This window comes from Arctopsyche grandis, chromosome 12 (assembly GCF_051622035.1).
Source record: "Arctopsyche grandis isolate Sample6627 chromosome 12, ASM5162203v2, whole genome shotgun sequence".
Taxonomy (NCBI): domain Eukaryota; kingdom Metazoa; phylum Arthropoda; class Insecta; order Trichoptera; family Hydropsychidae; genus Arctopsyche; species Arctopsyche grandis.
The window spans coordinates 13322045-13336973 of NC_135366.1; the positions used below are offsets into that span (position 1 = coordinate 13322045).

The following is a 14929-nucleotide window of genomic DNA, read 5'->3' on the forward strand; positions in this document are numbered from 1 at the left end:
AGAAAAACCGACAAAACTAAAACGTTTATTTCTGAACAGTACCAGACGACAAGAGAGAACGTTTTTAAGTTCATTCATGAAAATATGGTGTTTTTACCCCCGATCCCACATCTAGGACATTGTTCTTTCGATGACCAACCAATACTCAACGTCCTTGAAGAAATACATCTGGCAGTGGCAAATATAATAGAACATAAAAGACCTAGCTCTCTGCGGACCGAAGCTTTAGCGAACCTGCTATCCCGTTATTTCCCTGAATTATTTCGGGTGTGTTACAACTTGTAACTTGCAACAGCAACCCAAGTGTACAACAAGACAACCTAAATTCATTTTAAAAAGTAAGATGTCTTGTTAAAAACCGTTATTTTTTTCGCAAGCATCTCATGTTCATTACTACAGATCGGCACCAGAGTACAAAAATGGGCTCACCATTGTCAATTTCTATTGTGAACCTTTTTTTTTTGCTCTCTAGGTTGACAATAGGCAAACCCTATTTCCTGGAAAATAGCACTCTAGCGCCTATACTTATTCATTACGTTCTCAACTTTAAGAATATTAGATAATTGCGAAGAAATTATATCGTGGCTGATCCAAAAAGGGTTAGTCGGTGATATTTCCAACTTGTCCAGCATGTAACGAAGAAATGCGACTTCGCATCCGAAGCAATCGGCAGTATTTGGAATATCGGTGTGTAAAAAGAGGGTCGAATCTACGGTAAACGGACTACTAGTCATATGTGAACCAGTCACAGGACAACCGATCGCTCTAGATCGGTCACACGTGATCACCCGTCACACTAAAATTGGTCACGAAAAAACTGGTCACACCCAAAAATTAAAAATTGTTCGAATTTTTGGGTGTGACCAGTTTTTTCGAGACCAATTTTCTCGTGACCAGTTTTAGTGTGACGGGTGATCACATGTAACCGATCTAGAGCAACCGGTTGTCCTGTGACCGGTTCATATTTGACTAGTAATCACCGAACCGAATCTACATGATAGAACGAAATCGATTTAAAAAAAATCCTGATTCCACAACGCCAAGATAAACTTTCTATAGATGTATTGGGGATGAACGAATGAGACGACTGGCATATTGATGCACGTGCTCTATTTATGACAGCTGAAGGCAGAGTGAGGTAGCTACTCTGAACACACGTCGAGTTGGTCCCCACTTGCAGGAAGGTGCCCAAACTCGACCATGTCGTATAGCGAGCCGCCACAGATGCTTTTGTGCGGGGTGATTCTAAATTTTAGCCCACACATTTGTACATGTGGTAGGCTCGGCCCTGGGTCAAAATTTAATTGTGAAGTAAAATTTGAAAGAATATATTCGACGGTCGTGGTCGTAAAGAGAAACGAATTTAGACCGCGTTTGACCAATAGTGTTGGTAGGCGAGCAGAGCGAAGAGCGAGGGGGGCGGTTGTCGGACGAGTGACGGCGAGTTGGAGTCGGAGTCGGAGTCGGAGTCGGGGTCGAGTGTCGAAAGTCGCCAGGAGTCGGAGTCAGCCGATGGCGTCTGTGGCCGTCAGCGCCGCCTGCGCCACTTCCGCCACTTCCGCTTCCCCTTCTTCGGCCAACTCTTCCGTCGTCGCTTCCACCACCACCACCACCACCACCACCTCTGCTTCCGCGCTGCGCCCTCACAAATACTCCACACCCGGCACTGCCAGGCTTCGTCTCACCAGTCAGTATTCATTTCGCCAAACACTCACACACATCTCTGTCTACAACCTTCATCCACATCCACGTCCTCTCCTCGACCGAGCTCCCTTTCACTCCATGTCACCCCGATTACATTCAGAGGGTGTGTCCCAATTGTTGCTCATTATGATTATCACGAAACATCATATCGCAATTGGCTAGATTACGATTGCCGATTACTTGCATGCTATTTTAGATTCTGCTCGATACTTTTTTCTACTCCTTAAATTCTCTGATACTTCATCCTTTCAACGAAATACTATAAATATGTATATTTATTTTTTTTTACCAATATATTGTGCATTTTAATGTGTTTTTACACAGTGGATTCGTTCTGCAAAATTCCGTAAAAAAAAATCGCTTAAGAAAGATACGGTGCATATGGAAATATGTGAATTGGTTCCGTAACTTTACAAGCGTGTATGCTATGAAAAGTGAGCAAATTAAAAAAAAAAAGTATTTTCTTATTCGATTATATTGATATAAATGTCAAAATCGGATGCTATATATTCATTAAGTTGAACAGTGTCAAATCGTAATAGGATAATTAAAATAATTATCAAGGAGTCTAATACAGTCGAGTGATATAAACTGTTTACAAAAAAATAAATGTCTTTTTATAGAGTTGAAACTTTTTTTAAAGATTTTTTTTTTTAAATCTGATTTGGGTGAATTGATATGAAATAAAAATTGAAAGTGAATATCGATATCGTCTTGAGATTTGTTTCGATTTTCCATACATTTCATTAAATTCCTGATTAGTTCATTTGGATTGGATAATACCGACCGCTGTGAATGTCTAATAATCCTTTATCATTTATCCTCCAATGACCTGATGATCCGTATAATTAAAGCCAAGTCCTAAACAGTGCAAAGGAAATTCTTTTGTATATGGCTCAGTTCTCAGTATAATGATAAATATGCATTATGCATGTTTAAAATATTTTAAATTATAAGCAAACGTTCTGTCAAAGATAAAACGACGAATTTTGACGAATGTTGTGATTTATCTCGATTTGACCACTTGCATATTTTTTTTTTAAATTAAAGGAAAATGTCGGTGATAATAAACATGCATTTGATGTGTCACCGGAAGTTGGTCCTTCATTGTGTTCACCGATACACAGAAAAACGCTTAATAATAATAATTTTATTATGTAGGAAGAAATTAATTTATAAAATCGTTTGTCCTTTTTTATTTTCAGTATTGTGTGCACGAAATTTGGCTCGCAAAGACTTGTTCAGTAAGTTTCATATTGTGAATGCTTTATTTTAAAAGCGTGGTTGATCTATTTCTTCGACTAATCTCTCAATGTTTTGTCATTAGGGTTGCCTGATCCATTTGCTAAAATATCTGTCGATGGAAGTGGGCAAGTTCATTCAACGGAAACTGTTAAGGCGTCTTTAGATCCCAAGTGGAATTCATACTATGATTTATATTTAGGAAAAAACGATGGAATTACTATCAGGTACTATTTTACACGGTGTTTAATATCTTTTCGTACAAAATGTTAATATTTTAAATATTTTTTTCCAAAATTTGCAGTATATGGAACTATAGAAAAATTCACAAACGACAAGGATCAGGATTTTTGGGATGTGTTCGAATACAGGCTTCTACAGTACAGACTTTGAAAGACACTGGATGTAAGTATCTTAACTCGTTATTGGCCGTATACACACTCGCTGTGTTTTTAATAAAATTTCATCCAAAAAAAACACAGTGTGTGTTTTTAAACCTTACAAACTTCATACAAAAAAGAGTATTATTTAAAAGATTTAGTTTCAAATTTACATTCATAGATATGATACCAGCATATCTTTACCCAAAATATCGATAAATACATATATGTATATATGTATATTTCTATGGTTTAAAGGTTGACTTTTTCCCTAAGAATTCATTGATAATATTTTGTATTCCATATATCGTAATTGACTGGTTTATTCTCGCTTAGCATACGTATCAAATCTAATCTTTCATTCAAATGAATCGAATGCAATGATCTATAACAGGCGTCGGCAACCTTTTTTAGCTGCAGGTCAAAATGAACTAACTTGTGACTATTAAGCAGATGTTTCGGGTCTGTTGATATTTCATTTTATAATAGTCTTTTGGTGAATAATAAGATAGATTCTATTGAGAAAATAATTACAATGTTTTAAACTTTATACTAAAAATAAGTTTTAGTTCATAAATTTATGAACTCTAAGAACGCTCTTTACAAGCCTACTCTGTGTTTCACTTTGCTTATTTTGTTATCAATGACTGTCCTGATTTTGGATTTGTAATGTTAACTTAGTCAAGTCAAGGTTTATATTCAGTTATCTTAAGACAAATATAAGCGTCTGAATTTTCGCATATTCTTAAAAAAAAACTATTGATCTTTTTTTATACTGATCTATTAGATATTTAAATATCTTTTATTACGTGTAAATATATTGAAATGTATATAAATTTTATCCAAAATTGAATACAGTATACACCACAGTTTGAGAAATACTGATATGATAATTCATACATTCGAAGACAATTGTAAAGAATCTGTATTCCAATTTTAAATTTAATTGATAGAAAGGTTTGGGAGCTATCTTTAATTTACAAAACCTATTATTTTTGCCTTTACTTTGCGCAAAATATACGCAAACTCTCATAGAGAGTTTACAGAATATTCGAGCAGTCCATAGTGTGTTTTAATTTATCAATATTTTACATTGAATATGCATTTGATGTATTTGATTCCGTGATGTATGTGATTTTTGATAAGATTCGAATTATCGATTTCAAAGTAAGTAGTAGTAAATGCATTATCTATTCTTGCATTGATTTTTTTTTTCGTTTTTCTTTTTTTTGCATTGAATTCGTTGTTTGATATTGCAGATCAATGTTTAGAACTGTGTAAAGCTAGTGGTGGCGATGCAGAAGGTGTACGTGGCGAGATTATTGTGTCATTATTATCTTTGGACGGTGGAGGAGCAAGCGGTCGTTCTCCGTTAGCGGTGGTCGGACCTACAGGCGATGTACGATCACCGCGTGAAAGATCTCCACCCCCCGCTCCAACTCCTCATTTGCCTCATGGCTGGGAACAGAGAACGACAAACAATGGAAGGTACTGTATAATCTCATTTATTTTTAATATTTATTTTAAACATTTCTAAAGATTTGTTTATTTTATCTTTATTTTAGGGTCTATTACGTCAATTATGTTACACGGACAACGCAGTGGAACCGGCCTACACGACCTGCTGAAGAATCGGAACCTACTCACCCGCAGATACACCATGTTCGGAGTAGTTCTCATGGAGCACCAGCATCAACCCCACTCACTTTGGCATCTCCCACTTCTGGTCACAATCACAGAAGCAGCAGTAATAATGCTTCTTTCGATGATAGTCTTGCACCATCTCAAGACCAATCTGAAATGAATGTTTCGTTGCCATCTGAGTTAGAAGGCAGTAACGAACCTGCTAATGCACCTTCGAGTCGAACTATACAGAAGCTCAATGCACTTCAGACATTGTTTGATAAAATCACCGTGCACGATAATAGAAATTCTGTTAATAATGCAGCAGAACAAATCACCGTGGATTCAAATAATCGGTTTTCTAACGGCCAGTTGGGTGATGAGACGATACAATCGTCAGTTTCAAATCCAACGAGTCCATGCAGCTCTGCCACCGTAAGTCCCACTAATGCGAAAAATGCGTTGCAATCAGAAATAATCAATAATATTCCAAAAAGTGTTCAAAATGGTACCAAGTCACCTAGAAGTTCTGTGATATTACAAAATGGATGTCATAATACTACGGGACAAAATCTCGGAGCTACGTCACCTTTGTCTGAGAGATTAACAAGCAATGATGTGAAGATGAATAAAGTAAACAGTGGACCGATATTACAAACGTCACAATCGGAAACTGCTCTGTCCGAAGCTGTTACTTCTGCATCTACAAACAGGTACATTTATACTTATTTATTTACTTGGCTGTGTGTTAGAGCATTCATTCATCTAAATATTTTATTAAATCGGTTTTAGACCTGAATCGTTAGTTTTAACACCACAATCGAGAGCAACTAAACCACAACAAACGAGATGGTCGATCGGTGCGAGAAGTGCTGGAGCTAGCAACAATCGGAATTCAACGCCTGAGCGTCCAAGGCAAGCCGTTCGCTCAACTCCGTTGTCTCCACAAAGTGTTCAACATTCCTCAATAACTCCACAAGATCTTCCTGCTGGTTATGGTATGTTGTACAATCATATATTAAATAGAAATTTTCATAAATAAGAAACAATCTTACTAGCCATGGAAATTTTGTCAATTGCAGAAGTTCGAACAACACAACAAGGTCAAGTATACTTTTACCACGTAAAAACTGGAGTTTCGACTTGGCACGATCCTCGTATTCCTCGTGATTTTAGTCCTACAGTGTCTCCAGACTCCCTCGGTCCTCTTCCAACTGGTTGGGAAATGAGACAAACAACTTCAGGGCGTGTAAGTTATTTATATTTATTTATTATTTTAATAACAGTTTCATGTATGTATGTGTGTGAAATATGTATGTTTGAATTTCAGATTTATTTCGTCGACCACAATAATAGGACAACTCAGTTTACTGACCCTAGATTGAACTCTCAGATATTAAATGTGCTGTTGCAAAAGCAACAACGACCAACAGCAGTTAGCACGTCCGTTACCACTACTCCCTGCCGAACGACGATCTCTTCTAACCCGACAACTAATACAACTACCACCACTAGTGTAGTTTCATCACCGACCAGTAATTTGAGTGTTTCTGGAAGTAACAGAAATCCTGTTCAAAATAACGATACAAACAATACTCAAACTCCTAGACCAATAGTAAATACCACCCCGGGCTCACCTGCAACTGCAGGCGGTGCAAATATCCCAAGTTCTATTGTAAATAATGAATCTATTCCCAGTGATGCAACGACTCCTATTCAAGATTCCAGTTATTTAATATCGAAGTATAGAAGAGATTTAGCAAGCAAGCTAAAAATTTTGAGGACCGAATTATTAGTCATGCAGCCTCAAAGTGGACACTGCCGTTTAGAAGTATAATATTATTATATTGTCATATACTATATAGATTAGATTGTTTATAATATATAATCATTTTACCTTTTATATTTGTTGATTTAGGTTTCCCGAAATGAAATATTTGAAGAATCTTACCGTTTAGTAATGAAAATGCGTGCAAAAGAATTACGCAAACGGCTCATGGTCAAGTTTCGAGGCGAGGAAGGTCTCGACTATGGTGGAGTTGCTCGAGAATGGTTACATCTCTTATCCCGGGAAATGCTCAATCCATATTATGGTCTATTTCAATACAGTAGTGGTAGTCATTATAGTCTTCAAATCAGTGCAGATTCTGGTCAGTTTTATTTTTTATTTATTTATATATTTATCGACTCGCACTTTTTTGTATTAAATGTGCATACATATATTTTTTTAGGTGTTAATCCGGAACATTTGTCATATTTTCACTTCGTCGGTCGTATATTGGGAATAGCAACGTTTCATGGCCATCATTTGGAAGGTGGATTCACTACTCCATTTTATCGACAACTCCTTGGAAAACCTGTCACCCTCGGTGATATTGAAGAGGTTGATCCTGAACTACATCGTAGTTTAACATGGATGTTGTAAGTAATAAGCAATTTATATATGTACGTCTTCCTTGATAAATCAAAATCTAGGATATGTCACTATTCATCTATATTTATTCATCATATACTGTTGGACAAAGGCTACTTCAACACGATTCCTTTATTCTATATCTTGAGCAACAATCATTTTTCTAACTACATTATTTTTTCTTATTTTGTCTACTCATTTCACTCGTGACCTTCCTTGTAATGTTTTACATTCGCTTGGGCGCCATTCGAACTTTTCTCCTGTCATCAATTTTTTTAGCTACATGACCCACCTATTACCATTTCAATCTCTTAACTTTCTCTACTACATATCTTGGCTACCCTTGTCATACTTTTCACTTTGAACTATGTGTATAAACAATAAAGTAAAACGCCCGGTAGAAAACAATGATGGATTGCGTTTCGATAAACAATAATAAGATGTAAGTATAAGTCGGGTCTGAATTTACATTATTATTTAAATGTCGCTATTCCAGCTCAGTGGTAAAACTATTGGAATATGGTTATAATATATATGTAACACATTTGTAAAAGATTTTATATATATAATGTTAGATTAGACAATAATGGTTTATTTATATCAATTTTATTATAAATTTCAGAGAAAATAAAATAGCAGGCGTAATTGATACATCATTTCAAGTCGAATTTAATAGCTTTGGCGTTTTAAAAGTACACGAATTAAAACCTGGAGGTGCAAATATAGCCGTAACCGAAGAAAATAAAAGAGAATATGTCAGATTGTATGTTAATTACCGTTTTATGAGAGGCATTGAACAACAGTTTTTAGCTTTACAAAAAGGTAACAGTTAAATAATATATGATAATTTTGTTACCTTGTCTTAAAATAATAATTTTACTATTATTTTTCTCTACAGGATTTTCAGAATTAGTTCCCCAACAGCTTTTGAGACTTTTTGATGAAAAAGAATTGAAACTTATTATTGGTGGAATATCACAAATAGATGTTGTGGATTGGAAACAAAATACTCGCCTAAAACATTGCACTAATGAAACTCCTGTCGTTGTTTGGTTTTGGAAGGTAAAATATATTTAATATCTGAACATTTATGTGGTGTATTTTTTTGCTTTGAATTTTTTTTTTTTTTAATTTTAGACTGTTGAGAGTTATTCTGATGAGATGCGAGCTCGTCTTTTACAGTTTGTTACTGGGTCTAGTCGTGTACCGTTACAAGGCTTCCGAGCTCTTCAGGGTTCTACAGGAGCAGCTGGTCCCCGACTCTTTACGATACATTGCATAGAAACATCTCCAAACAGTCTTCCCAAAGCTCATACGTGTTTTAATCGGATTGATATGCCACCTTATCCAACGTACAGAATTTTATATGACAAATTGACGCAAGCAGTGGAAGAAACTTGTGGATTTGCAGTTGAATAAATTATAAATAGTTCAGTCGGGACATTTGTGGAAAATAATGAGATCAAATTTATCGTTTATTATTGTCTGAAATGAGTTGATTAAAATTTTGTGATTTAACAGAAAGAACAAAACTTGAGTGTTTCCGCGAAGTATAATTTTGATTATTGTATTACTTTTTCAATTTCATTTTAAAGTAAATTTTATTATTTCATCAATCTTCCTTGTAATGTGAAGAGTATATATACAATTTTAAAGTTTATTTTTATCTTAGAGAAAATATTCAATCTTTTCTAATTTCACATGACATTACTTATTAGAAGTTTTTGTTTAAGATGTAAGAAGTAAAACTTAAGTATATAGAAATAAAAATCAATGTTGACGAAATCGCAATCTTTATATTATATAGGTATATATTTTTTTTTTACTAGCACAAATGTTTGTAATTTGAAATGCAAGTAAATCTTCATACACTTTTTTTGGTAATAATGGAGTTTGTTATGGTTTATTTGATTTATAAAAATAAATTTTGTAAAAATGTAAGTAAATTTAGCCTATAATTACATTATTTTAAATGTTATATTGTAAAAGAAATATATATTTTTGGAATATGAACTGATATTTATTAAAGTGTGTATTTATATAGAACTATGATAAATTGGAAATTAAAAAAAAACTTTTGCTCGCATCTAATTTATATTTATAATTATACTAAAGCATTCGTATATGTAATATTATCCAGACTAATTTATTATTGAATAGAATTTCAAGTGTAGTATTGCTATTTATTTTATAATATCCTGACCATTATTAGTTGCTCTAAATGTGTTTCTAATTATGTAAAATTATTAAGACTATATTATAAAAATGAAATCTTTGGTTGATTTGCCCTATTCAAATTTCTGATGTCTCAGTTATATACATATATAGTTTAACGAGACAGGTTGGCTACCGAGTATTCTACCAAGCACTGTTCTATTATTGCATTAATCATATTAGCTTCATTTTTTATAGAAGTGTTATAAATTGCCCTTTAAACAAATCAGTATTCACATATTTGGATTACTGATCTTTTAAATAACAGTCGAGTATTTTGTATAAAATATTGTAAATATTCAACATTTTATTATTGTAGGTAGCAATATTTCAAAAAAATATCAATATTTTCTGTGCCTTTTAATATATATTTATATATATATTACATTATTTTATAATAAATAAATGTTTTAATTACTTTTTAAACTTAATATTAGATCAGAAATATTTTAATATTTCCTCGTGCACAAGCTTTTATCTGCATTTTTGTGTAAATTTTATATTTACTGCAAATTAATGTACATATATATAATTTAGGTATGTTCTCAATGCTAATTTTGACTGAATATTTATAAAATAAAGATACTCAAAATTAAATAATCTTCAAACTGCACTAAGTATCGCTCATTGTTGTCATAAACATTTTTTTATTCAAAAGCAAGTTTGGTATTCACAAGAATGATGGGACAAGCATATTTTTATTGAAGCCTTTCATTCATTGTCAAGTCTTTTACAAAATATAATTAATTGTGCTGCAGTCTGTTCGAAAACACTTGATAAAACATAATGTAGTGTATTTGATTTTGGGGGGGGAGCTGCAGTTATCACCAAGATTATGTAGATTGTAATGAAATGGAAAAGATAGCAAAGTCAATACGTGCATAAAGATCAATCCTTTCTGACGATGAGACAACGGCTAATAAATAGACAAGGTAAACGCCTCGCTAGTTTTGAGTGTTTATTTTATATATAAAACCGGAAATATGCCCATAAAAAGTTAAGATACAAGAGATTCAAAATAAATCTGAATATATTAAATGATGTATATTAATTATGTTAATTCAGTATTTTACATATATTATATGATTAAATTTGCAGGCAGACCAAAATGTCGGGTCTCAAGTAATTGTGACCCAATTAGAACAATTGTGATATTTTTGTTGTGAGATGAAACAGTTAAAATAATAATTTGAGGATAATCCTATGTTATATAAAATATTAGTAGCCGAATTTTTAATATACAATTAATAGAGAATACACGTATGTGTATATTTTACTCTTATGTTTTAATATTGCATTCATATTAAATTTTTTAATTTTCAAAATATTTCAAAACCATGTAATATATGTATTTATCTATAATCAAGCGACAAAAATGTTATTTTGAATACTATTCTTTGTGATCGAAAATCATTTTCTGTTTGGATTGGAAAATTTTCTCACATATTTGTATTGACTTAGGTGAGTGGTTTTCGACTATAATATGTAATTGGATTGCATTCGTACAAGTTTGATTCCGTGGATATTTTTAAAACAAGTTAAAGTTTGAAAAGTTATAAATTAGAAAATATATATATTACTCATACCTTTTTTTGTATGCTATGTCAATAATACGGAAAATAGTAGTGGTCTGTTAAGTATTTCTCCCATCTCCACTAATTCACAGGTGAAAATCACTCGTCTAAGATTCATACGAGATCATAGAAATGAACTTTTGAAATAAAAAAATTATTGGTTTTTATGTATATATAATGCATTAATCAACTTCGGTGAGAATGAAATTAAGATAATTTGAAGTATTGGGGTCGAGACTTTTGTATTAGAGAATGATTTACAAATTTGTAAATTTTCTTTTAATGCTATTTGTTATACAAATTTATTAAATGTAATTGGTACAAATTGAGTTTTTCCATAAATGCATAATTTTATATTTCTAAATCAAAATTAATATTTTTATATTTATTGTCTATAATGAACATCGGCGTTAAACATGTAAACTTAATATGCATAGATACTTTTGATCACACATGCTAAATTTATATACATATTTATGTATGTATGCTAATAGTAAATTTCGATGTGCATAAAGGTCAAAATTTTCATATGGATATGATTGAAATTTATAAACATAGATGATATGTTTGCTTAGTGTGTTAATTAATCAATTTGTAGTTAACAGTTTGATGAAATGTTATAATTTTAAATGTTAGAACTTATATACATATTAATTGTTTCGTTTGTAATTGTACTTTGTTAAATTTCTGTATGTATCGACATGTTCAGTAATTATCATCTTTATTATTAATTTAATCTTTTCTAATTATTTTTTCAAAACATTCCAACGAAAATATTTATATTGAAAGTATTATGTAAATCCTGAAATTTCAAATTGTTTTTAACTAGTATTTTTCGTAAATTGAAGTACCAAGTATAGTTGCATTTTTTGTTGTGAATTGTTCATCCATATTTATAAAAAATTGATAATATAGGAATGTTAATTTATGCAATCGCTCTAGTGTTGTCAATTTGAAACAAATTCGTTGTGCGTTCGTTGAAAGATTTGTATTTGATTTACCAGGGGGGGCCTTATCGATTTCTTACATTAAATATATGTGCCTAATATAAAAATATAATTACTATTCACCGAGTTTATCGAAGTTGCTATCATATAAACAGTTACTTATAGTATATGTATATATTTATTAAATTGTATTTGATCCACATTGACATCAGCTATTTGAATACATACGCATATTTGATTCCTATTGTATGCTGCATTGACACCATATGACTGCCTATGTTCTGAAATGGGAAGGTTTTACTTATTTTTTTGTATTTTTCTTGTATTGTACCCATGTGATAAAAATTAGACAACTCAAAAATCTTTTTTCAAAGATTGAAAACGTTAAAATTTAAATTCGTGTCATTTCTATTATAAAGTATCTTTAACGGATTTGAGAAAGCTTTCTCTGTTTTGTTTGGAAAAGTTCATTTTTAGAGATGTCATTTTTCTTGTTTGGGTGCAGTATGTTCTTTGTTGAAAAATATGTTTTTATTCAATTTTTAAAATCTTTCATAGGTAATATAAACGTGTCTTCGTACATGTTTTGTAATTCTTATATAATATTTTTATGTTGTCTGTACAGAGCTATTATATATTTTTATGTGTGATACAATATATTTTATATAAGGGTTTTAATGATATTACATATAGATAGAAAGAAGGAATTGACTGTCAAAAATACATATATGCGATAATACTCTTCTATTGCTTGTAACTGTTTGTAATAAATTATTCTATCAATAGTTATGGTATTATAGAATATAGTTTTGATTAATAAAATATTAAAATTATGATGCACACAATTTATATTGTTTTTCTTTTAGTACAATATATTCGCAAAAAGATGATGAAAATGGGCCACTGAATTTTAGACAATTACATCTGGAATTTCGATATTTACAAGTGGATAAGAAATTATCAATTAATCCAACATCAGATTGAAGATTTGGGTATTGTTCCAATTTGATATAAATAGTTTCTCAAAAGTGCGGCACGGGACGCGTAGGTCGACTCCAGCTGTGATAGGCATGTCTTCATGTACGTATGTATTAATTTGTGCGATCTTATTATTTCGACAATTTTCTCCTACATTTCTTCAAAAATGGGAATTACCGTCATAGATCACTGTCAAACCTAAGGATGAAATATCACCGAAAACACTCCAGGGGCTGAAGTTTGCGAAGAGACGCGACGGTACAGATTTAACCTAGCAAGGTTTTTTTTCATGTACAATCTATTTAAAGAAAACACGTGCTGCGTGTTTCTAAATATATCAAAATATAGATGAAAATACCCCTCTCTGGGTATTTTCATCTATATTTTGTTTCATAGCCTGAGCCAGGATTTTATTTAGCGGGGGGGGGGGGCAAACACAGGCACTTTTCCATATGATGTAAAGTATGTATGTAAATTCAGGGAGATCAAAGAGTTCATTCACAATCGTGTGGTATATTTCAACATGATTCTCATAACTATTATATAGGAATATTTTTTATTTTATTTTTATTTTTAATCTATACCAGGAAGGCCTAACAGGTAACACCAATGCGCCTTCCTGCTTTGATACAAAGTAAAAACGTATCAATTAACACCCACAGAGATATCTATGGTCAAATTTGTAAATATGCAACATTTAAATAAACCAATGAAATCGACTAAATACATATCAATTAAAATTCACACATACATCAATGGTCAGGTTTGTAAATTTGCAGCATCTTATATGTACAATTCAGCGAAATTCGAGATTGCTAAAAACTCGAGAATTGTGAGAAAACGGGTAAGGTAATTTATTGGAATCGTTTCATTGAAAATCAGATAAATTGGCAAGCTCTGATAGGAAACGATCTACCTGGAGTCACATCCAAGGGCTGGCCAGTAGAAACCAGTGGGCTTACTTTTTTTATTTTCGGCTTATTTTTTTATTTTCAATCTACAGCACATTTAGTTCTATTTGATGATCCGGATAATGATTCTCTTAAAAATTTAATAATATCCTGAACTTCTTAAAACTACAAATAAATAATGGTTGTGGCTATTTGCAGGTACTATATCTGCAAATTATTGGCTATTTGCAGGTACTACATCTGCGAATTATTGGCTATTTGCAGGTACTATATCTGCGACAGGCGCAAATCCTTCTGCGCATGCGCGTGAACTGTCACTGTCAGCGTGTTTACTGTTAAAATTTTGTTTTAAATATCTTAAAATTTAGTTCGAACTCGTCAAGTGACTAGAGTAAAAAATATATTCCAAATTAGTTAATATTCTTATTTGTTAGAAAATTATTATCATATACAACGTATAATACCTACATACAAGTACAAGCCGCAAACTAGCTAAATGATATAAATCTATTATAATAACGTGCGAAATTTATTTGCCTCATGTATAATGAAAGATTGATTAAACAAGTCTAGCATACATTAAATGTAAGAAATTATAATCGGATTATAAGTTAACGCGCATGCGCAGAAGGTTTTGCGCCTGTCGCAGATATAGTACCTGCAAATAGCCACAACCATGAATAATTTGAAGCTACTATTCGAATATATTCGAATATTTGGGATCCCTAGTCACCACTCTATTTAAAGCATTATATTTTAAGCACTAGTCTATTCTGATACGACCCTTACTGTATGTGTGTGTATATATATACATCAGTGGCGGACGGTGGGTGTTAATACCGGGTGTGCTGTGTATGCCGTAGGGCGTAGGGTATAAAATTAGCAATTAAAAAAAAATACTCGTTTTGCATTACAAAAATGTTTAATTTATTAGTTATTTATA

The 14929-nt window shown here is 32.3% G+C and overlaps 2 protein-coding genes across 2 annotated transcripts in view; both read left to right on the top strand.

Moving 5' to 3' along the window:
- The window catches only part of LOC143920309 (myogenesis-regulating glycosidase-like), a 950780-nt gene that overhangs the window by 897829 nt on the left and 38022 nt on the right, over positions 1-14929 (top strand). The window lies entirely within an intron of this gene.
- Positions 1372-9908, top strand: Smurf (SMAD specific E3 ubiquitin protein ligase). Its single transcript, XM_077443130.1, has 14 exons — positions 1372-1687; positions 2910-2948; positions 3032-3173; positions 3251-3351; positions 4586-4814; positions 4892-5662; positions 5742-5947; positions 6032-6198; positions 6280-6780; positions 6868-7099; positions 7181-7370; positions 7985-8184; positions 8261-8424; positions 8500-9908. The coding sequence occupies exons 1-14, from the start codon at positions 1513-1515 to the stop codon at positions 8779-8781; spliced, it is 3399 nt and encodes a 1132-aa protein (XP_077299256.1). The 5' UTR covers positions 1372-1512; the 3' UTR covers positions 8782-9908.